Source organism: Macrotis lagotis, chromosome 5 (genome assembly GCF_037893015.1).
Source record: "Macrotis lagotis isolate mMagLag1 chromosome 5, bilby.v1.9.chrom.fasta, whole genome shotgun sequence".
NCBI lineage: Eukaryota > Metazoa > Chordata > Mammalia > Peramelemorphia > Peramelidae > Macrotis > Macrotis lagotis.
In genome coordinates this window covers 22,540,162-22,564,833 of record NC_133662.1, presented here as the reverse complement: position 1 = coordinate 22,564,833, position 24,672 = coordinate 22,540,162, and the positions used below count along the sequence as shown (strand labels likewise).

Sequence of the window (24,672 nt, the reverse complement as noted above, 5' to 3'; positions counted from 1 at the left end):
AAGTGCCCGGTTATCCTCCCTGCTGGTTTGTGCCCTGATCATGCCCTGCCTTCCCCATACCCTGCTCACTCACTTGGGGCCAAAGCACATGCAGAGGCTGGCGAGGTATCCATTGGAGAAGGCAAAGACCATCATGAAGACAATGTACCAGGCATCATGGTGGAAGATTACAGGCAGGTTCTTCCTTGGATGAACGTTGCACAACATGAACAATGGTATAAACACAATTCTGGACACCACCAAGGCAAGAAGCTGCCACTGGTTCTCCTTTTTTGGCTGTGGAGAAAGGGCCATCCAAAGGTCCTGAGTTGTCTCACTGCCTGCCCAGGTAGGAGAGTCTTCCGAAGAGAGGGTCTCTACACTTAGCACTCTTCATTCATTCATTCATCATCAATCAATCAATGAGCATTTATTAAGCTCCAAGATAAAACTTTTACTGTCTTCTAGGGGCTTACTTTCTATTGAAGCAAAAACAATATTTTCCCAATATGAGTCAATATGGAATAATTGGGGGAGTGAGGCACTAGCATCTGGGTGGTGGTAAAAATCAAGAAATCTAGACTGCAGGAGGTAGCAAGTGAGTTGAGCCTTGAAGGACACCAGGGATTCCAAACATCAGAGATGAGGCAGGGGAGTATCCCAGATACAAGGAGCAGTATGTGGACCCTGGCCCACTAACCACCCACAGACACAAAGTGATCACATGTGTGTATAGATCACACACACACACACACACACACACACACAGTATTCTATTCTAGGACAACACTAAGATGTAGTTCAGGAAGTTGGACCAGAAACCCCAAACCTTAGCTCCACCCCACCACACATTCCTGGGTTAGCCAGTTCCGAAGCAGGAGGGGGGCAGCTTAGATCCCCTTTGCATAAATAGCTACATGTTTTATTTACTGTTCCATTCTCAAAGTCCTGTGGGGCTCTGAGACATCCCTACCCCACAAGCCCTACTTACCCACATGCAAAGAGTAGTGAGGCTCCGGCCAGCCCAGTCAAAGACATTGAAAGTGAAGAAGCAGGCAACAGGAATGAAATACTTTGCTAGAAGTGAGATTTGAAAAAATGTCAAATTAGGGAAAACACAGGGTATATTTGAGACCCAAAGTGGGGAGAAGATTAAGAGGCAGGACCCAAGTTCTAGTACCAGCTCTGATCTCTATGTAACCTGGAACAAGTCACTGTTCTCTCCTAAGCTCATAGTTTCTCCATCTATATAATACACCCTTGGCTTTTTACCTTCAGGAGCTGAGATGAGAACTGAATAGAAAGATGGGAATGGGGGGCCAAGGGTTTGGGACACTCTCCTGCCCACAAGTCTTTGAGAAAGACACTAGAAGATTTCTCAGACTCCCTCCCCAACCCAGTTATCTATCATCTCAAAAGGAAAGGGGTCATAATCTCAGTATGCTAGTGAAGATCTTATCTTTTACTTCCCTCAGGGATTTCATTTTCCAGGTCCTCCCCCTCCAGTTCCATCCCCAATCCTTCCCTGCCCACCCTGCCCTCCAGCTCTCACTCCAGTCACTGGTCCCTGCAATGGTGGACTGGACCTCAGCGGTCACAGAAGGGAACACGCCGATGGTGATCATGAAGACAAGGCAGACAGACAATGCCAGAACCCAGATCTGGGAATCGGAAGAAAAGGGGATGGTTTCCTCCAGAGGGCACTGGAGCAGGGTGGGGGGAATGCATGTGGGGCTAGCAGTTCAGTCTCTTTTTTGGATGTGTGTTGGGCAAGGAAGAGGGAGGGATGGAAAGCTGAGTGATGAGTATAAGGGAGGAGAAAAAGAGGAATTACAATCTCTTCTCCTGGACCCAGCCACCAATAGTATAAAATTCAAAAATTTGGGAATATCATAGAAGATGGGGGAAGAGAATAGAAAAAAAAGGGTCAAGGCCAAGGGGGGTAATGGGGATGGGGAAGACAGGATATGGAGGCAGAAGACACAGATTTTCTAATCCCTAGGTACCTGTTTGAGGATAGCTATGATGGAAGACTTCTCATAATTGGATGTCTGTGTGCTAGCCTTTGACATCCCTCCTTCTTCTCCACTCTTGGTGGAGTTATCTCCTGGGAAGTAGACAAAATAAATGCATCAGAAGATAGTAAACCTGATCTCTTTATAAAGCATTATATGATCATAGATTTAGAGCTGGAAAGGAATTCTGAGATCAACCATCCCTCATCCTAACCCTCCATTTTATAAATGAGGAAACTGAAACCCATAGCTCCAATTTTACCATCCTCATGGTTCTCAGGAGGTAGAATTTGAACCCAGACCATCTGACTTCTGGGTAAGAGCTCTTTGTACTGTCTAGCAGCATCTCATCACAAGTCAAATGTAATTCCCAAATCCTGCCTCTACTCTGAACCATCAGCAAGATCTCAGGTCATTGGGTGGAGAGAGCCTGAGATGGTCCTCACAAGGGACCCACAAGGCAGTCCTTATACAGTCCTACTTGATACAGCCTCCATGAAGAACTAGAATCTCAGAGCTACCACTCATCACTTGGGTCATTAAAATGACCTTTTGCTTCTTCTAGGTTTCCTATTTCACTCCATTTAGAGATATTTCCTTATAGAAATATTTTTTCTTACGGAAATATACCACTTTTAACGTGTTGTATCTTAGAGAGGGAGTTCACTGTAGTGAAGAGATAGCATGCTTAGGTCCAAAAGTTTGGATCAAGTTCCCCCTATGGGCTCTGACTATTGATTAATCACTTAACCTCTAAGTTAGTCCTCAAGATCATACACTGCAATGTGGTTATTGATCTTCATCAGTTTTCACACTAAGGAATTTCTATATTACAATGACATGAGATCACATGTCTAGGCCTCCTATCTTCAAACCTCCACATGCATACTAAGAGCTTACCATAGTTTACTATGGCTTACTTCATCACAACCAAAATTATTCCCTTTCAATGACCTCTATAATTCAGTCTTGAGCTTCCTTCCTACTCAACCTCCTCTTATTCTTCCTCCCCCCATCAAGATGACCTCTACTCTAGACAGAAGTCTCCTCAGTAACCTAAAAACATACCACACTCCTATTCTTGTGTGGGAAAGTGGAAAGAGAATGGGATTTTGGAGCTATGGTCATTGGCCTTAGAATAACCAAAACCTGAGTTTCAGATAATTACTAGTTTTGTCATCCCAGGCAAGGTCTTTAACTTCTCTGGGACTCAGATTCCTCATCTGTAAACTGTAAAAAGGGGTTTCCACTTTTCACCTCCTATATTCCTTCAAACTCAAAATCTTTGATCTTAATCAGTATGATTATGATAAAACAATAAAAATGTAATATTATCAAAGCATAACTGTAATAATAAATGCTTATTGATTGATAATACTAAAAAGTGCATAATACCCAAACCAAATCAATAAACATTCATTAAGCACTTACTGTGGTACTATACTAAGCATTAGAATTATAAAGAAAGACAAAAAAAAACCCAATTCCTGCCCTTGAGGAGCTCCCAATCTAAGGGGAGAGTCAATATACAAGCAACTATTTAAAAATAAGCTATAGAAAGGATAAATTGGAGATAATCACAGAGAAAAGGCTCTAAGAGGTGACTAAAGAAATGTAGGAAAGGTTTCTTGTTCGAATTTTAGTTGAGACTTGAAGTAGCCAGAAGGCCAAGATCAGAAGAACAACTCCAGACTCAATGTATAGCCAATGAAAATGTACAGTTGGAAGAGGAAGAGGGAGATGGGAACACCAAGACAGCCAAGAATCTACCCTGCCATAATCAAGTTCACAGTCTAACAGCTAGAAAAAAAGAGGTGATGGTTCCAATGTATTCTGTTCTGGCCAGGCCACCTCCAGTGTGTTAAGTTAGCTCTGGGATGCTCTATTTTGAGAAACAGAGACAAGCTGGAGAAAATCCAGGAGAGGATGGTTGAAAGGAAAGGAGAAAATACTTTATGAGGATCAGTCGACAGAAGATAAAACTGAGAGGGGATAGAGGATAGCTAGCTCCAACGATGTAGAGTTAAGCTTGATCTGTTTGAATTCGAAGGGCAGAAACAATTCCAGTTGTTTGAAAATGGAATGGGAGGTTCAGGACCTTTTGTTGGATGAGGACTTCTTAGGTCATCTAGTGCTCACTTTTCATTCAGATGTGAAAATTAACTGGAGAATGTAAGGAGTGGTGTGGAGAAAATTCTTGGATGGAGATTACTGGACTAACTGCCAACTGAGATCTCTTCTAGTTCTTGGGCTTCTTATTTTTGTGAACTTGGGCAAGTCCCTTCTCCTCTCTGAGCTTCTGATTTCCCCCAGAAGTAAATCGAAGACAGTAACACTACCCAAGAGGAAGTGTGGCTTAGAGCAGAGGTATCAAACTTGCAGGACCTCATCAAAATTCCTGAGTGAGCCAGAACTAGATGAAAATGTAATTGATAATGTTTAACAAAATAAACTGAAAAAAACAATACAATGTGGGTAATGTTAATTTGTGATTTTCTAAGGCAATGATCAGGTTTCTATTTGAGTTGACTGCATTGGCTTAGTAGATAAAAGTCAACCTTGAAGTCAAGAAGACCTGGATTAAAGTCCTACTTGCACCTGACCCATGATGACTATGCTGTCCACCAGCAAGTTCCTTTAATCTCTTCATGCCTCAAGGTGGATTGATTAATAGAGTACATAAAGAGGCTGGAAATTGCCACTTTCTTTAAGCCTAGACCATATGCTGCGGAGATGAGAATTTTAACAAATTTTTTTACTTCTGCAGACACTAGCACCAGACCCACCTAACTACTAGGTCCTAACCAACAATGACCAGGCTAATTTTCAAGACTTCATATATGTCAGTCCCAAATTTGTTCATTCTAATACCTGAGTGCTCTCAGTCCTGGTGGGATTGTCCTGAGTGTATCCCATAAGCACACCTTGCTGGTCCCAGGTCCTTCTGCTGCTTTCCCCATTCCTAGTGGTGGTGATGGGGGGGGGGGGGGCAGCTCTCATATTTTTGCATTTCTAAGACAATTTTCAAAGCAAGAATGGATCTACTTTTGGTAGAGGAAATTCTGCAATCATAGGTCTGGTTCAAAAAAAATACTACTGACTTTTCACTCTGGTGGTGAGGAAGTAAGCCCTCTGACCTTTGAAATGCAACACAAGGGGCAGCTCACATTCCTGCCCCTCCCTCTAATTCCTGCTTCTTTGGCCATTTTGGGCCACCTGCACAGCTCCAACTTCACCATCCTCATGGTTCTTATCAAGGAGAGCTTTGACAAAGTGATGCCAAGAAGACATTGGGGTTCTGATGGGCTGTTTCTCATTAAGATCCTAAAGAAAGATATGATACCCTTTCCCCAAGATGGCACTGAAGGCAAAGAAAGAAGCAGTTGTCCCTTCCAAGACAGAAGCCAAGTCCAAGGCCTTGAAGGCCAAGAAGGAAGTGTTGAAGGGAGTCCATAGCTACAAAAAGAAGATCCGAACCTCCCCCACCTTCTGGAGACCCAAGACACAAAGAATTCGAAGGCAGCCAAAATTCCCTTGGAAAAGTGCCCCTCAGAGAAACAAGCTTGATCACTATGCCATCATTAAGTTCCCCTTGACCACTGAGTCTGCTATGAAAAAGATTGAGGATAATTACGCCCTAGTCTTCATTGTGGATGTCAAAGCCAACAAGCACCAAATCAAGCAGGCAGTAAAGAAGCTGTATGATTTCAATCTGACCTGATGGAGAGAAGAAGGCCTAAGTTTGACTTGCTCCAGACTATGATGCTTTAGACGTTGCCTAAGTTAGAATAATTTAAACTATCCAGCTGCCCTGCTTCTTCACCCACAATAAAAGTTTTCCAGGAAAAAAATGTAAGAAGGATATGATGGTACATGCAATAGAGTAAAGAAGCCCATCCTGGATCTAGGGAGGTTTCAGCAGGGCAGCAGCTACACTTCCTTTCATCTTCTTGGTTCCTGACTATATTTAGTAATGGGGTCCACATTGGGCCAATGGGAACTTTCATAATATATTTCAGGAACTGGGCGACTTCTACTTGGACCTCATTCACTCCCTGTTTTATAGGGACCCCATGTACCATAGCAGTTGAGCAAGTCCTATTTGGGGAAAGCTGCCATTGGCCAATTCTTCCTACACAACCAAGGCATCATCTACAGGGACCTGAAGCTGAATAATATGATCCTGGACACAGATGGACACATCAAGATCATGGACGTTTTCTTCTGCATGCGCAAGAACATCTCGACAACCTGAATCTTCTATGGGACCTTGAACTATATTCCTCCTAAGATTAGCGCCTACCAGTCTGATGGGAAGTCGGTGAACTGGTGGTCCTTTGGAGTTCTGCTAGAGGAGATGCTGGTGGGATGGCTTCCATTTGATGAAGAGAATGAAGAAAAAGCTGTTTCAAGTCATCATGAAACTGATGGTCATCTCCCCAAAGACATTGTCCCAGGAGGCAGAAGCAATGTACAAGGGATTCCTCACTAAACACCCAGAGAATGGTATGGGTTCTGGACCCAATAGAGAGCTGTCATCCATGCTTATGGTTTATTCTATTGGACTGATTAACAGAGTAAACAAGGAGGCTGGAAATTGCCCCTCTCTTTGAGGCAATACAATGTACTGAAGAGGTCAGAATTTTGACAAATTCTTTACTTCTGCAGACACTAGCACTGGGCCCACCTGACCACTGGGTCCTGGCCAACAATGACCAGGCTGATTTCCAGGACTTCATCTATGTCAACCCCAACTTTGTATATTCATAATACCCAAGTGCTCGCCAGTACTAGTGGAACTGTCATGGTCCTGTCCCAAGAGCACATCTTGCTGGACCAGAGTCCTTCTGCTTCTTCCCCCCATTCCTAGTGGCTTTTTTGTGGGGGGGGGGGGGCAGTTCTCAGATTTTTGTATTCTCTTTCTCCTTTCTTTCCCCACCTAGAATTTACATCTGGAATCCAACCTCATTCTAGTTTTTCTCATCCTAATTCTAGTTCCCCACCAATATTCTAATATCCTTATCCTCATTCTAGCTTCCCTCTATTCCTTAATTCTGTTCCATCTTCATTGTCCTGAGCCTAGAGGTTTCCTTCAATCTGAGATCCTGTGAGAGACTGTGCTCCTGAGACCTAGGGGCCCAGTTTCCAGATCTTTCCTACCCCCTCCTGGTGTTTCCCACCAGCTAGTGTTCTAGGGCTTCCCCTCTCTCCCTGATGCCATTTGTGACTCAAGTGTCAGCTTTCATGGAGCCTTGGATTCATCTCTCTGGGTCCTTAAGACCTCTTTTATTCACAATTCCCTCATCTGTCTACTTATCCTTATCCTCCAGGGTAGGGAAATAAAGTTGAGATTTGATGCTGAAAAATAAATAAAAGGCTACTTAAGTGATACCTAACATTATAATTTCTGCTTCTCCTCTTTTAGTCTCTTTATGCCCTCTTTCCCAATTTTTCAGGTCTAACCTATTCCCAGTTTGGCCTTAGAAGACAATACTACCACAAACATCTTGTTAGGGGTCCCATTATTATTATTTTTTGAAGTCCTATCTTACAGAAAGAACCCTGCTAAGGAAGTGTCAACGAAATGCAAAGGTTAGCTAACACAAGATTCCTGCCTCATAAAGGGGACATTCTGGCACAGGGGTGTGTCATGGACACAAGGCACTATCATACAGAATATTACAGGTTGAGTCCACATGTCAGAGGGCTCAAAAAATAAAATGCTGATTTTGGGAATGAGGATGGTTCTCTGGTCAAAGGAGATTTTTGGAAAAGGCATTTGAGTTAAATCTTATATGATGGGGGCGGCTAGGTGGTGTAGTGGATAAAGCACCAGCCCTGGAGTCAGGAGTACCTGGGTTCAAATCCGTCTCAGATACTTAATAATTACCTAGCTGTGTGGCCTTGGGCAAGCCACTTAACCCCGTTTGCCTTACAAAAAAAAAACCTAAAAAAAAATCAATCTTATACAATGGACCCAAGCTCACACAGGTTGCTGCCTTTTCAGAAGACTTCTTGTATGGGCAGTCAAAATTGCAATTTTCAACATGCAATTGTTTTAACTTTATTACTTTGCATCTATTAAATTTGCTTCCCCAAGTAGAATAGAGATTTCTCAAGGGCAAAGATAACACCTTTTTTTCCCTACTCATAGCTCAGAGACCTTGTGTAGTTGTATGTGTGTGTGTGTGTGTAGCTCTTGTCTTTAGGACTGGGTTTCCCTCTCTTGCCCAGGTTGTAGGTACAACAGCCATTCTCAGTCTTGACCTAACTGTGGTTCATTTATTTCACTGGTCTAATTTGCTCTTCTTTGAGCAGACTGATGCAACCCTCACTACCACACTGTATACTCTCTAAGGGCACACCATATTGGTACAGTATTTATGGCAGACACCAGGCTGGCATTTGCCCTACTGCAGCTCAGTACTCAGGCTCAAACAATCCACCAACCCCAGTTTCCTTTGGAGCAGAGAACACAGCCATGTGTGGCCATGCTCAGGCATTTTATATTTCTTCTGAATCACCTATCCTAGAGACCATATTGTTTTCTGTATCCTTCACAGCACTTAGCACATCAAAGATCCTCTTTTCCTCCTTTGAGTATGTATTCCCTCCCACTCCTCTGGGGCCCAGGTACCTCTTCGAATCAAATCCATTTTGGTTTCTCTCCCCCCAAGAGCCTCCATTTTCACCTGCTGATAATACTGGTAGAATTTCTGGAAGAGAAAGAGACACCTCAGATTGAGATTCTTCTCCCAATTTCTAACTCTCCTTTTAGAATCACAGATCTAGAACTTAATTTAACCCAATTCCCTTATTTTATGTTTTCAGGGGGAGAAGGAAATAAGATTGTATTTACATGTAAGAGCATTGAGAAATAGAACTACATGGCGACTGTTTGCCCTTTCTGCCCCTTCCAAAATCTTGAGGAGCTGGGGAGTGATAATACACAGGGGAGGGAAACATCACCCTAAGTGCCTTTGAACCCTAGGGGCAAAAGAGGAAGGAAGACAAGAAAACTATCTTTTTGTAGAAAAAAATTTTGGGAACATATGTCTACTGGCAAACGCCTCCTTTGAGGGGAAGGACATAGTGCAGACATGTCAAAACTCATGGCCCAAACCAGAAGAAAATGTAATTGGAAAAAATTGTAACAAAATAAAAAACATGGAAAATAATTTGTGGCTTTTCAAGTCAATAATATGTAATTGGAAAAGATCTTCTCCTTCTATTTAAGTTTCTCCTTACTGGCTTAGAAGCAGAAGAGGTTTCCTATGAAAAGGGGAGAAGTGTGTGTGTGTGTGTGTGTGTGTATTGTTGTGTTTTGGGGGAAGGTGCAGTTCTTGAAAGAAAGACAGAAGGGCCTAGGCAGCTCTAACCCCCACATGTTTTAGGTAGCATTGGGTCTGAAGTCAGGAAAATCTGAGTTTAAATCCAGTCTCAGATCTTATTGGTTCTGTGACCCTGAGCAAGTAACTTAACCTTTTGCCTCAGTTTGCTCATCTGTAAAATAGGGATAATAATAATAATGCCTACCTCCAAGGATTTCTGTGAAGATAATATTAGTAAAGTTCATTACAAATCTTAATATATATCTACAAGTTAGCTGTTTATTTTTATTGCTATTGTTATGACTTTTACCATAACTACTACTACTGATGCCAGAGAGAAATGCTTTATTCAAGTGACAGAGCTAGTATTTCAAATCCAGGTGGCCAGATTCCAAACCCGGCTCCTTTTCTACTGTATCACACTCTCTCTATTGTTCAGGAGCCCCCCCAGAAGACAGACTTCCTCCTTGTATCTTACCAGGCGAGGCAGGACCAAGTAGCATAAGATGGAAAGGACAATGACCACACAGGCAGTTATAAAGTATCCAAAAGCACTTTCTTCCAGTCTTGAACCACCTAAGGAAGCCAAAGAAAAGGAAATTATTTCACCAAAGAGGTAAAAAGTGATCTCTTCAGGGCCACCATCCCCTGGGACCATTTCTCCTACCCTTTACCCCAAAGTAGTTATAAAGAAAAACTCACTGGCAATGGCGCAGATCATGGCAAGAGCCGTGAAGATCCCAGCCAGGCCTTGGCCACTCATGATGGGAGCTGTGTAGCTGGCAGGCAGGATGGCAGCCAGGCCAAACAGGCTGCCCTGGAGAATGGCTCCAAATGCTAAAGAACACAGGACACAGGAGAGGGGAAGGGGGTGGAAAGAAGGCAATCCGATGAGATGAGAATTAGTAAGATTGTCAATTTCTTGAAAGCATTTCTTTTTCCAGCAGTTAGTATAGTGCCAGACCTCTAGTGGCAGCTTAATAAATATTTAATGAATTTAATTGAAGATTAGAAAGGGGATCAGAAGAAAGCAAGTGAGTCCTAGAAGGGCAGTAACAAAAGGCAGTTTTCCAATCCAGGAATATTCTCTGAAGGAGGGAATCCAAAGGCAAATATTGCTTCACCTCCCACCAGGCTTCACTCCTCCAACGATCATGCCCTAGAAACAGGCATCCTGCCCTTCCTACTGGACTTTTTCGACTAGCTTTTAAGCATAGACTTCCCTTATAGAATGTAAACTCCTTGCTGAAAAAGACTGTCTTTTTTTTTTTTTTTTAACCAAATATTTGTATTCTTAGCACTTAGACCAATACATAAGAAGCATTGAATAAATGATTGTTGACTGTTTCTTCCAGATTAGGAGACCCTGACTCAAATAATTGGGAAAATGAATTGATAAGTAGGGAGAGTAGCTAGGTAAGGGAGTAGCCCTGGAGTCAGTTCAAATCAACCTTCAGACACTTACCACTTGTGTAGTAAAGTCACTTAACCCTATTTCTTTATCTATAAAGCTGGATAAGAAAAATGGCAAAATCACTCTAGCTATCTTTGCCAAGAGAGAGTCAGACATGACTGAAAGTACTCAACAACAACAAACAGTAAGGAGTAAGTAAAAAATGATTGGTCAAGACAATTCTTTCCCCAGGGTTCACTCTGCAAAAGGAAATGAGTGCTGTGGAATTCAGCCCTTGGGATTCTAGTGAGCTTTTGCCTCATCTTGACTGGAACCAAATTTCCATAACTACTCCTTACCCAACTCTATACGGTGCCATCTCCACTCAACCCTTTCCAATTCCTCTTTTGCCTTATCTTCTTCTCCCATTGGAAAGTAAGTTCCTTGAGGACAAGTACTGTTTTCTTTATAGTATTGGTAATTTCCAGGGCTTAGCACAACTGCTTTCCCAGGTTTTAGCACCCATAGGCCCTTAATAATGTTCTACCTTATCTATCTCTGTATGGATTAATAAATGAAGAGATGGGGAAGAGATATTAACCAAGGATGCAGGGAGGAAAATCCAAGCTGAGAAAGTCCCCATTGGCTCTCCATCAGTATCCCTGAGATTCCCCAACCAGATCTCTTTTTCCCCTGAAACTTGCCCTTAGAACTCACAGTTGATGAAAACAATCTTGATCATGGTGAGAATAAAGAAGGTCATGGGATCAAGGTTCACTTTCACCAGAATGGCTGTCAAAGCAAACATCAGCAAGATGGCCAACAGACTCCCTAAGATCCTCAGGGCCTGAGGGATCCTAGAGAAGGAAGAGGAGGAAAGAGCATGAGTCAAATATATACTCCCTCTCCCCAAAGTTGGGACAGGAGAATCAGACCTACAGACTCACAAAGGAGAGGGGAGGGCATGGATCAGGGAAGAGAGGGAATGAAAAGAATTTAGAACAAGATAGGTAGGAAAGATATGGGGGAGAGAGTGGACAAGGATAAGATAAGAGCTCAGAGGATTTCAAGCTAGAAGGACCCTTTAGAGATCACTAGCCCAAAAATACTTTTATGCAGATCCTTTCCCCCATACTAAATTTCCCTTTTTACATCATAGGGTTTTAGTAAGGATGAAATAATGTAGGTAAATCATTTTGTAAATCTTGAACGGTTATACCATTAGAAATGATTACTATTTATTTCAATTCCCTCATTTATCTTTAAAAAATATTATAGATAGACTAGAGGTATGGCACTCCCCACAATCTGGAAAATCTGTGTAAATTTTTTTGGCCTTCCCTTTGTAGCAGAGAAGAAGCCTGAATTATTATGGTATTAAAAGATAAAATATGTTGATATTAATGACAGCCAAGTGGTACAGTGGAGTCAGAAGGATAGGAGTTTGAATCTAGCTTCAGACACTTGACTCTTACTAGCTGTGTGACCTTGGGCAAGTCACTTAACCATGACTGCCTCACATCCAGGGCCATTTTCAGTGGTCCAGATTCATTATGGCCACTAGACCCAATTCACATGCTTGTCATGGCATCATCTTCCTGATGTCATGGTCTTCTTTGAAAATAAAGTACAAATGAAAACAACACATTGATATTATTCAATACTATACATGTATTTTGCACATTTCTGAGTTTTTAAACTTTTTCTGTTATCTTCTGCTGGCCTTTGTACATCCTCTGCAGTTTCTGCAAAACTTCCAAAAAATTCCTATTTAATTTCTTTTGTGGACCTGCTACTTGATGTGGATGAGCTTGGGGAGGTCATCACCCTTTCTACTACCGAAGGAAGGAATTAGGGCAATAGGGAAAGGAAATGAGTCTTGGCAGGAAGGGTTCAATTACCTTTGATGCAGGAAAGAGTTTAGACAGGTGAAGAGTAGTAAGGGAAGCATGGCACATAAGGTCATGACATTGTTGAAAATGGATTCTAGGAAACTGGGCTTCAGTTGGGGTGATGATGTGGTATCAAGGAGGTCCCTGTTTTCCTCTGGCAAGGCACCTGAGTTATTCTGGGGTGGGCCCAGGCGGCTTTTGAAGTACTGAGGAAAGAGGTAGACAGTGAGAAACACTCAACAGGCACTCAACAGATCCACTAGCAAATCTAAGTTCTCAGCAAATTCACAACAGACTACATACAGAAGCTAATGAGAATTCAGTTTTCTTGTAGTAGACAATATTGAGACTTGCAATAACAAGGAAAAATAAAATGCCACTGTGTTCACTAAGTTTTAAAAAGAAGTCATCTTGGTACCAAGGCCATTTTGGATGGCCCAGATGACTCTCCATTAACCTACATATGGGTGTAGGTGTAGAGATAATAATCCATTCAGGTCTTCTTGGTTCTTGTCCCTGCCTTCCCAGAAATCTTAGATGATCCACCCAACATGAAGGGTAGGCCTTCCTCTTGGCCAACTTGGAGGTGTGGTTCATTTCTTTCATTAGAGTATCTAGAGTCATACTGGACTTTGGGCAAGGAGCCTACATAAGCAGAGTAGCAACAATTGACACCTGGGTTTTCTTCCCCCCCCCCCCCATGAAAAACATTTATATGTTAGTTATTTTGCCAAAAAAATTAAAAAGGCAAGAAAAAAAAGAAACAAGCTTAATAAATCTAGCCATCTAGATAGATATTGAGGTGAGGGAGCAAGGAGCTGAGTCAGAAAATATGGGTTCCAGTGTTACCTCTGACACATTAGGCCATATCACCCTGAGGCAAGTCACCTCTCCTCTGAGTGCCCAAGCAGCTCTTCAGACTCTGATTATAAAGGAGTTACTGGATCTGCAGGGGTGGAGGAGGATTCCTATAACCAATGAATCCCAGGTCCAGATTAAAAAAAATAGCACAATACAGAAGCTATGTGACTCTGAGTCTTCTTTTCTAATCTCTCCTCCATGGGCAGTGACAAGGCCCAATTGTATTTTTATTTGTTACAGAAGAACAGAAAATTGAAGTTAATCAAACTCTCAGGTGAGGTGATTTGTCCCAGGTCACACATGGCAAAAGTATCAGAAATCTTCCTGACTTCAAAATCAGTGTTCCATATACTACGACACACAACTTCATCTCTGGCCATAGCTAATGTAGCTGGTGATGAGTCTCCTGGTAGGGAGGTAGCCAGGTCATTGGAAAACAAGTCTAATCAGTCTCCCAGATTGAACACAAATCAGCTTTTTTCATATCAACAGAGCATGTCAGAGCTGCAAGAACCTAGAAGTCACGACAACAACAACATGAGATTTCCCATAAATGTACTTCCCCATTCACAGAACTATGACACTTGGAAGACACCTTAAAGAGACCACGTAGGTCAGGGCCTCTGTGCTTTTTGTGGGTTCTAGATCCCCTTGGCAATCTGATAAATACTATCCCATCTTCTCAGGATTATTTTTTAGATGCATAAAATAAAATATATAGGATTACAAAGGAAAACAATTATACTGAAACACAGTCATCAAAAATATATATCTATATCATTTATATATATATATAGATAGATAGATAGATAGATAGATAGACAGATTTAATTTAAAATATATAGAACTTGATCTACAAAGGATTTTAAAGGACTTGAGATGGAAAATACCATCTGTATTCAGAGAAGGAACTATGGAGTCTGATTGTAGACCAGAACATACTAAATTAAATTTTTGAAATATGTTTTAATTATGCTTTTTCCCCTCTCATGATTTTCTTCCTTATTGTTCTGATTTTTACATCATAATTAATATGCAAATGTTTAACATTGTTATATAAGTATAACCTATATTAGATTACTCAATGTCAAGGGGAGGGAGAAAAATATAGGACTCAAGACCTTAGCAAAAAACGATTTTTGAAAACTACCTTTGCATGTAGTTGGAAAAATAAATTATTAGGAAAAAAGAATCTCTGATCTAAGGGGTAGCTAGGTGGCACAGTGGGTAGAGCATTGATCCTGTAATCAATAAGACACAAATTCAATGACCTCAAGACACTTACTAGCTGATAACCCTGGGCAAGTCACTTAACCCAGATTGCCCCCTCCACCAAAAAAATCTCTTATTTTACTCTAGTCCACTAATTTTCAGGGGAGGAAACTAAGTAAGGCTCTGAGATGCAGTAAACTACATTGGAGTTTTGCTATCTGAATCAAGACTAGAAATCAAGTTGCCACATTCCCATGTCCAGGGCATTCTCCACTATCCCTCCTTTCAGGAGGGACATGTCACCTAATCCCATCCTCAAATTATACCCTCTGGCACTTTCTCCAAGTGAATTTCTTTACAGTGACTTCACGTGGTGTTCCTGGAGAAGCCCCTCCCCCCTTTGCCAAGTGGTCCACCCCCTTCCCCTGGGGAAGGCACCTACCCTCTGCCCCTTGCCTAGTGGTCTACCGTCTTCTCCCTCCCCCAAGTCTCACCATGGTGGCAGTCATAAAGAAATTCCATGGCAGCAAGGTGCCCAGTCCCAGCATGAAGAAGATGAGCCATACTGCCTTGTACCTGAAGGAAGAGAGAGGAAAGGCTTATGGGATAGATGAGTGGGATGCCCAGCTTCCTCCTTCACTAAAAGATCACCCGGGAGCCTTACCACTAATCCCCTCCAATCCACTGTGAACACTCTTCACTCTTCACTTGGTCTTTGTTTCTTCCTCAGGGCCTCCCCCCCAAGGAACAGGGTAGCCAGAAGAGTCTTTCCTGGCCCCCATGGCTAGGGATCAAGATTAAAGAGACAGACCAACTCTGTCCTGCCCCCATGGACATGGATAAAGATAAAGATAAAGAGGGAATTCTTCCTGGCTCCTGTGGAGGGGATAAAGATAATGTTTGAAAAAGTTCTTGGAGATGGTCTCAGACACTTAATAATTACCTAGCTGTGTGGCCTTGGGCAAGCCACTTAACCCCATTGCCTTGCAAAAAAAAAAAAACCCTAAAAAAAAAGAAAAAAAAAAGAAAAAGTTCTTGGAGAGTTTTTATGAGGAGTCCCGTGGGAATATGGATAACTATCTCCGGTGCTTCCAGAAGGAAAGGTGTTACATTAAAAAGGTGCCCTGCCTATATGACATGTGTCTCTCTGCTGCTCTGACTCTACCTACTTAGTAACAGGGAGACCATCTCTTAGGCCCAGGGAAAAACCAGTTTTTTTCCAAGGGGATGGACACAGGGCTGGCATTACATCTGAGCCTTGGTTCCCAGCTCCCATTGGTCCATAGGGACCTTTTTAAAGGCTGGGAACTCTAGTTCAATCCCATACAGTTACACAGAGAAAGAGGGGGAAAAGAGTAGGAAAACAAAATATACAGTAAATAACCCTCCTTCCCCTTTCAGCTGGAAATGATTATTCTGCTCCTTTTTGGGAAAAAGGAATGTCTAAGGTTCCCTACAAAAGATGTAAAATCAGGAAAACCAAGCTCCCTGGTGCTTCTGCCTGATCCTTCCAGGAAAGGGTGGGTGGGAGAAATGAACTCAGGAGGGCAGGCTGTGTGGGTATGTGTTTGCTGCCTGTTCCAGACAGAACTGGCTCTGTTGGTCACACTGCCTAGGGTGGGACCATGGTATCAGGCAACAGGATGTCACCCAGGTTAAACATGTTTAATAGGGTTTTCCTAGTTTGTAGGGGAAAGGAGGAAGGAGCTGATCCATATTAAGACTGTAATACTCCCTACTACCCACCCCCACATCAACCACTGTCTGGGACAGACTGAACCACAGGGGTTGGGTTGGGATCATGGAGAACCCCAAGGGAAAAAAGTCTTGAGTTGTTTCCCCCAACCAAGAGGCAGGGAAGCTGGGCTTGGAAGCCAAGAGGGCCCAGGAGAATAATGGGGTGAGAGAATGATAGGGATGGCATGGATGACAGAAGAAAGATGAATCTCCCAAAGAGTGAACAGAGAATGATTAGAGATGATGCCTGGGGCACTGGGACAGCTTCTGAGGACAGGGATGTAAATTGGGTGAGAGAAAGAGATTAGGACAAGAAGACCAAAAGTGTAGGAAGATTAGAGATGAGACAGGAAGGCTCTAAGAGAGGGTGATAAGAAAATGAGGGGGCAGAGAATAAGATAGGAAAGGGGGGGGAAGGAGGGGGAGACTCAAGAGTGGGGTTATCCAAGGAAGAGGTCCCAGAGAGAAAAGAAGGGTGGTGGTGGTAGCAGTGACAAAGTTTTCCAGATGTGTTGGCAAAGGAGAAACAGGAGCTGCCAAACATCCTTCCCCATCGAGAGGCTAGAAGCCAAGGCCAGCTAGCTGAGGGGAGCCAGAAACAGGGTGGAAATGGTGACGGAATGGGGAGAGGCTCAGGCCATCCTACAGGGCTGCCTCCAACCGAGGCAAGCAAGAACCCACAGCTCAGTTATGGATTTCCTCCTTATTCTCGGGTCTGGGTCTGACTCACAGGTGTCCAGCAGGAAGGGCTAGTAGACAGAGGGAGCCCCTGAGACTTCCAGCACCACCCCTTCCCACAGCTCCACAGGCAAAGACCCTCCCCCACCCAGTCCTCTAGGCTTCCCCTCCCTGCCCCCATTTTCTACCCCTTCCACAAACCTTCCTGACTGTTAGGACTAGTCCATACCTGTCCTGTGGCTTGTGACCAGTTGTCATGGCAGTGTTGCCCCTGGGTCCACGTGGTTTCCAGTTCTGTCAGTCTGGGGGTCTGGAAGGGAAAGGGTCAGAGTTTGATATAAGTACCCCTCTCTTCCCACTCCAGACTCTTCTTTCTTCTATAGTGACCAAGCACTAGGCTAACCCTGAACCACTAATTTTGTCCTTGACTGACTCCCTCCCCATCTCCCAGAGGGACCCCAGCATGCCCTGGCCTACTCCCCTTCAAAAAAGAACCCTGTCCCCAAAACAGCCACCAAAGGAAATACCCCCTCCTCCCCAAGCTGTAGCAATACCTGGTTCCCCGCCACTGCCACCGCTATTTTTATCCAGTTCTGGAGCAGTCTGTAGCCGGGAAACAGGAGGGGAGGAAGCAGAAGGGAGGGGGTAATTGGAAGGGAAAAGAGAGAAGAGGAGACTGAAAGAGCAGCAAGAGACCAGGGAAGGTTGGGGGGGGATGGAGGTGGTGGGGAAGGAAGTAAAATAGAGAAGAGAGAGGCAGGGATAGATAGGAGAGAGAAGAAAGGGTCAGAGGGAGGGTGCAGAACAGACCGAGGAGGAGAAGCTAAAGGACAAAGAAGGGCAAGAAGACAACAGCCACATAATTCTCCTCTCCGAGGGACTTGGCCCCATCCCTACAGATCCGTTCTCCTGGAGCTGGGGGTGGGGAGGGAGGAGGGTCTGCAGTTTACTCCTAGCAGAAGCTTCTAGGACCCCCCCCCTTCTCCATTCAGTTCCTCTCTCAAGGTCAGTGACTTCCCTGCCTTATGTTCTGTCACTGATCTCTCCCCATTCCCCACCCCATGCCCCAGTCTTAGGGTTTGCTTGCTCCTATTAGATTTTCTCCCAAATCCACATGAATTTCATAAATACCTTGATTCCAATCTAGACCCCCAAAGACCCACTCAATTCTGCTGTCCTCCCCTCAGAAAGCCTTTCATGAAAAGCAGCCTTTCCCCACCCCCACCTGTCCCCTGTTGCTCTCAGTTCCTTTGTGAGTCAGTCCCCCCCCTTCTCCCCTTCCTCTTTCTCCCAGAGCTTTAAGAGGTGAAGGGGAAGGAGAAGAGCAGGGGGGAGGGGAGTCTCACAGCTTTCTAGATCCTAAAAGGTCCCTCTCTCTGCCTGAGAGCTGGTCTTCCCCTTCCCCCACTTTGGAATGGACCAGGGATGAACAGGTGGCAGGCTGGGGGGGGGGGGCGGGCGTGCATGGACCCATTAAGGGTTGCTGGGGAACAAGGAAAGCACACATGCTTGGCCATGCGTGCAGAGGCCTGCCCCATGCACGAGGTCATGTGGCAAGGTCTGGATCAGGTTGTCCCAAAGAAGAAGAATCCTACCCCCCCCCCGCCCCCCTCAGTCACAAGGAGCTCACACACCTGAGGTCGGAGCCCAGGATCCTGCAGCTTGTTGTCCCTCCTGGATGAGTCTCTAGCAGGAGGTGTCGGTGTCCAAAGGACGGCAGTTCTCCCCTGGGCCAGTGCAGAATCACTTAGCCTAATATGGGAAAGGGAAGAAGAAAACAAGTTACCCAGGCCCCTTTCTTGGAAGACTAGGTGTGCAGAAGAGATAAATAAGCCTGGTTCTGGCTTGCCTCAGGAGAGATAAAGGACAACAGCTTCAAGGAAAAAAGGTGGATTAAAGAAACAAAAGCTGAACATTTTCTAGTTCCCCCTTTTAAGGGTTACCCTTTGTCAGTCAGTAATTATTTTTATTAAGCATCAATATTCTCCAGAAAAAGTACACTTATCCTCAAGGATCTCATCATCTATTGATTGCATGAGGGTGCAATGTGTCCTGGATTTGGAATGAAATGATCTAAATTTGAATCCCATCTCTGGCAGTTTTGAACTGTAAAATCGCACCTAAGTCACTTAAAATCTGAATCACAGATAACCCCCTACTCCCTAACTCCACTGGCTCCCTATTACCTTTAGCAGTTGTTGTGGTTCAATTATTCAGTTGTGTCTGACTCTTTGTGACCCTGTGGGCCATAATGTCCATAGAGTTTTCTTGGTAAAGATACTATGTAGTAGTTTGTCATTTCCTTCTCTAGCAGATTAAATTAAACAGGTTAAGTGACTTGCCCAGGTCACAAGGCTAGCTAGTGTCTGAGGTTGGATTGGAATTTGGGTCTTCCCGAGTTCAGGCCCAGCGTTCAAGAATCAAATATAAATTCCTCTCTAGTTCTTCATAACCTGGTCCCTCCCTACCTTTCCAGAATTCCTGCACACTACCACACTACTTGCTTGTATACACTCTGGGTCAGACAAACTGAGTTCTTTCTGACTCTCACACAAAATCTTCATCTCTTGCCTCCTTAGGGCCTTTGCACTAGCTCTCTCCCAGTGTGAACTCCTTCCTTACCTCTTGGAATCTCAGATTTCCTCTGAAATTTATCTTGAGCATCAACTTCCGTGAAACCTTCCCCCATCTCCCTGGCTACTCATGACTCCATCCCCTTCCAAATTATCTTGTAAGTCATTTGTACAAGTTCTTTCCCTCTTCTCTCCACCCTTAGAGGAGTTTATTGCTGTCCTTTGTACTTGAAGAGGACCAAAATAGCACCACTATGTCAGGGCCCAGGTATGGCTGTGGCTGATCAGACTGTGTGAGCTTGGAAGGCTCTACCACAGGTGGGGCATAAGAAGAAGTCTGTAGGAATATTTGCGATGGAGATGTCTCTAAATTTGTTCATCTCGCTTTTGAGTTACTGCAATTCTATTTTGCTCACAGAGCAACTTCTACAATCTCTGAAGAACTTTGATATTAATTGTGAGACATGGAGACACTAGCACAGGAACCCCAAGAATACTTTTTACATATGAGGAAGCTGAGGCAAACAGGGTGAAATGACTTGTCCAGGGTCACACAGCTAGCGTCTGAAATCAGATGGGAAGATGGGGCTTCCGGATTCCAAGCCAAACAATCTACCCATTGTATCATCTACCTGCCCCATTACCCTATTTTAGGATCTAGAAAAACCAGAGAGTGCCCAGAGGAGAGATGGTGAAAGGCCTTCAGTTCATGCCACAGTTTATATAGAGTACCTGGGACATAAACAAGATCACTGATTGACTGAGCAGTAAAATGAAGATAATATTCGTACCACCTCTCAAACAGGGCCTGCTGCTTTGTAAACTCAAGTACTCTAAAAATGTGAATTGTTGCTTGACTTCTTCCCCAGACCTCCTGCTAATTTCCCCTAACCATCCCCCATACATCCTGGCCAGTCAGCTTCCTCATCCATAAGATTCAATTCCATAAGTATTTCATAAATACAGTTTACAAGGGGATCGCCATCAGTGTGGTGTCATGCCAGATATGGATTGACTGAAGGAAATAGGCCATCAGTGTGGGTCATGCCAGATATGGATTGACTGAAGGAAATAGGCAAGACCCAGGGGCTCTCATTTGGAAGATGCAATGGAACCTGCTGTGTACCCTCAACATAGCTTTAAACTGTTTTCTTCATTCATGGGGGAGGGGGTAGCCCTTTATCCTTTTTGTTGCCTGGCATCTAAATGGCACAGTGGATAAAGCACCAGCCCTGGAGTCAGGAGTTCAATTCCAACCTCAGACAATTACTAGCTGTGTGACCCTAAATAAATCACATTTAAGTTTCATTGACTTAATATATACAGTAACTTTGAAGAATGAAATTTAAAAAAAACTTTGCTACTTTTTTAATCTTATTAAATAGGCAATCCTCACACTTGAAAAAAATCGGAAATAGATTTATCCTTCCTGACCCCATTGGTCAAAACAAGGAGCAAAGATTACAAAGTTTTGGGTTTTTTTTAAGGTTTTTGCAAGGCAAATGGAGTTAAGTGGCTTGCCTAAGGCCACACAACTAGGTCATTAGTAAATGTCTGAGGTTGGATTTGAACTCAGGTACTCCTGACTCCAGGGCCAGTGTTGGATCCACTGAGCCTGAGCCACCTAGCAGCCCCTAATGATTACAAAGTTTTAAAGAAACATATATAGGTCTGGAATAAGGAAAAATTTCAGAGCTGTCTACTAGTGAAATGGGAAGTGACTGGCTGGCCCTTCCCCAGAGGTCTCAAAACTAAAGCAGAATAGCCATTTGTTGAGGATGTTGAGGAAATTTTAGAGGGGGATTCTTGCTCAGGTCTAGGGTGGACTAAATGTCCCCCATCCATGGAATGCTAGCATCCCTCCCCTTCACCTTTGAGGTTCCTTCCAAATCTGAGATTGCACAAATCTGGGGTTTTAACCCTCTCAGAATGTAAGATATAACTGTTGTTCAGCCGTGTGTGACTCTTCAAGACTCCATTGGGGGGGGAGGCGGCTAGGTGGCACTGGCCTTGGAGTCAGGAATACCTGGGTTCAAATCTGATCTCAGACACTTAATAATGACCTAGCCGTGTGGCCTTGGGCAAGCCACTTAACCCCATTGCCTTGAAAAATCTAAAAAATAAAAGACCCCATTTGGAGTTTTCTTGGCAGTGATACTGGAGTGGTTTACCATCTCCTTCTCCAGCTCATTTTACAGATGAGGAAATTTAGGTATACAGGATTAAGTGACCTACCCAAAATCATATAGTAAACAAGCACGAGAGGGCAGATTAGTTATCTGAGTCTTCCAGATTCCACCCCAGTGCTTTCCTAGAAGGTACAAAGGAAATGAATATTTACATTAGCACAAGACTAGGATTACCATTCCCTAGGGAAATCACCATTATCATTTGCAAGTCTCATGCAAATAATCATTTCTTTCAGAGATTTGATGAAATAACAAATATAAAGCATTTTTCAAAGGGTAAATCCCTACTTAAATGTCAGCTATCATTATGAAAAAAATGATGAGGCAACAAACACCCTCTTCACCTCCTACCTGGATTATAGTCTGTTAGCTGGTTTTCCTGCCTGAAGTCCCTTCCTAAATTCCAACCCATCCTCCGAGGAGTAGCCAAAGGAATCCTTAATTGCAGATATGAACAAATCACCTCCCTACTTAATAAACTCCAGTGGTTCCCTATTATCTCCTGTATCAAATTTTAAAAATGCTACATTTGGCATTTAAAGAATTTTACAACCTGATGGGTATCTGGCCACTGGACCCAGATGGCTCTGGAGGAGAAAGTGAGGCTGGAGACTTAGCACAACACCCCCTCCCTCAAATCTAATTCACCTCCCATTTGTCATGGTCTTCTTCAAGAATGAAGGACAAAGAACAACAATATTCTGTGATACAATGATCCTGGCCTCCTGGCTACTCATCCACAAGCTACCACTCAGACTCTGAGGGGTTTGTTTTTTTTTTTTTTTTGCTAATTGGCCCCTTAAAACTCTCCTTCCTCATGTCTGCTGGCTGGCAAGAGCATCAGTTCGAAGGCCTGCAAGGTCCCCCTAAGTGCTGATACCTTCTCTGTGAGATGATTTCCAATCTAAACTGTAAATAGGGGCAGCTAGGTGGTGCACTGGATAGAGCACTGGGCCCTGGAGTCAGGAGTACCTGGATTCAAATCTGGTCTCCCAACACTTAATAATCACCTAGCTGTGTGGCCTTGGGCAAACCAATTACTGCCATTTGCCTTGCAAAACAACAACAACAACAACAACAACTACAAACAAACCCTAAATGGACTGGGCTGTGTAGTCTAGGGGTTTCGGTATAATTATTTGCAATGTCCCCCTCCCCCACCCCCAACCCCCTGAAGGGCAGGGGTAGGGCAGTTTTTGCCTTCCTTTACATTTTTAGCACCTTAGTACTGGCACCAAATGCTTTAATCTAAGATGTAAGATTTAAGAAATTCAATGAAATTTATGGGACTACCCCTTCAAACCAATGTTCCTGGTCTGGCAGCTAGGGGGGTGCACTGGGCTTGGGGACTGGGATACCAGGGTTCTAATTTGGTCTCAGCTGTATGACCCTGTTCAAGTCACTTCAGCTCTGCCTCACTTTCCTTATCTGTAAAATGGGGAAAATATATCCTAGGGTTGTTGTATCAAATGATATAATTATTGTAAAATACTTAGCCTGATGTATATTAAGGTCTGTCAATACTGGCTTTTATGATTATGATTATTCCAACTCTATAATGTTCATGCACCTCTTACCAGACTACAGAAGGACAAGACTGGACAAACCAGCTCAGATGGGGGGGGGCAGCTGCTCTGAAGACCCAGGTTTAGATGTCATATTTTTCCCATCACATGACAGAGGAAGAATCACTTGCCCATCTTGGTTCCACCTAAGGCAAGGTCAATTAAGAACTTCTGTGCCCCACCCACAAAAACAGAAAGAAGGGGGGGGAGGTTTACTAGCAGAGTTGAATCACATTTTGGGAGGGAGCATGGAAGGGAACAAGTGATATATTAGAATTAACACCACCCCCACCTCCTTTCCTCTCCCATATTACAAATACCTAAAAAATCTGCTCTTCCCAGGCCTTCACTCCATCCCTTGGCTCTGACTTCCCCTACCTTTTCCTCCTTGCTTTTTTCCAAGCTTCAGGAGCTGTTTGTACCAGCCTGGCGGGGGTGGGAAAGACCAGAGGATAGCAAGAACAGAGGAGATGCTGCAGCAGCATCTGGGCTTCCTCAGCCCAAAACTTGTCAGAAAGGAGATGTCACACTGAGTCCATGCCACTATCCCCACCTTCCCTGTTGTTAAATCCAACAATTCCCTGTGACCCTACAAACTTCCCTATATGACATGAGGCAGGTGGGGTGATGAGGAGAGGCACCATCTTCCAAATCCAGCAGAAGCCAAGGAAGCCTCAGCTCTTTCACAAATCATAGTGGGATATCTGCTCACATGTCTAGATGAATGGAAACATTGAGACAGGCCTGAGTTTCCTATCCAGGAAGTGGACAGAGGTAGTGCAGCTTATGTAGGAAATGTTAACTGAGAAATTAGGTGAGAGTGGTAAAAACAAGGATTAGGTCTGAGAAAAGAAGGGAAAATAGGCTAGCCTCTAGACTGTGGTAAGGTTATCTTAAAGGGAGAGACAGGCAAGCCAAGGGGTTGGGCTGTACTCTGCCCAGGTCCCTTACATCTAGAGTACCAAGCTCAGGTCTAGGTGATAGTTTAAGAAAGTCACTGATAACAAGAGGGTTTCAAGGAGAAAACAATCAGGGGGCAGCTAGGTGGGACAATAGATAAAGCACCGGCCCTGGAGTCAGGAGTACCTGGGTTCAAATCCGGTCTCAGACACTTAATAATTCCCTAGCTGTGTGGCCTTGGGCAAACCACTTAACCCCATTTGCCTTACAAAAAAAAAACAATCAGCACTTTGAAGGGCATCGGGAGTTGGAGATATAAGATAATTAGGCAGAGGCACAAGAATATC

The 24,672-nt window shown here is 43.7% G+C and overlaps 1 protein-coding gene across 3 annotated transcripts in view; it reads right to left on the bottom strand.

Annotated features, from left to right (window-relative positions):
* The window catches only part of SLC29A1 (solute carrier family 29 member 1 (Augustine blood group)), a 37,100-nt gene that overhangs the window by 4,090 nt on the left and 8,338 nt on the right, over positions 1 to 24,672 (bottom strand). The window contains exons 2-15 of one of the 3 annotated variants that reach the window (XM_074237061.1): positions 21,907 to 21,982; positions 18,733 to 18,850; positions 17,328 to 17,408; positions 15,178 to 15,259; positions 12,620 to 12,816; positions 11,436 to 11,575; positions 10,028 to 10,162; positions 9,804 to 9,901; positions 8,632 to 8,710; positions 6,298 to 6,366; positions 1,986 to 2,086; positions 1,532 to 1,640; positions 971 to 1,056; positions 74 to 276 (exon numbers count right to left, since the gene is read on the bottom strand). In XM_074237061.1, coding sequence (XP_074093162.1) covers positions 74 to 276; positions 971 to 1,056; positions 1,532 to 1,640; positions 1,986 to 2,086; positions 6,298 to 6,366; positions 8,632 to 8,710; positions 9,804 to 9,901; positions 10,028 to 10,162; positions 11,436 to 11,575; positions 12,620 to 12,816; positions 15,178 to 15,259; positions 17,328 to 17,356 — 1,328 coding nt within the window. In that variant the 5' untranslated portion in view covers positions 17,357 to 17,408; positions 18,733 to 18,850; positions 21,907 to 21,982. The remainder of the gene's footprint in view (positions 1 to 73; positions 277 to 970; positions 1,057 to 1,531; positions 1,641 to 1,985; positions 2,087 to 6,297; positions 6,367 to 8,631; positions 8,711 to 9,803; positions 9,902 to 10,027; positions 10,163 to 11,435; positions 11,576 to 12,619; positions 12,817 to 15,177; positions 15,260 to 17,327; positions 17,409 to 18,732; positions 18,851 to 21,906; positions 21,983 to 24,672) is intronic. The other 2 variants (XM_074237062.1, XM_074237063.1) reach the window with 2 other exon arrangements.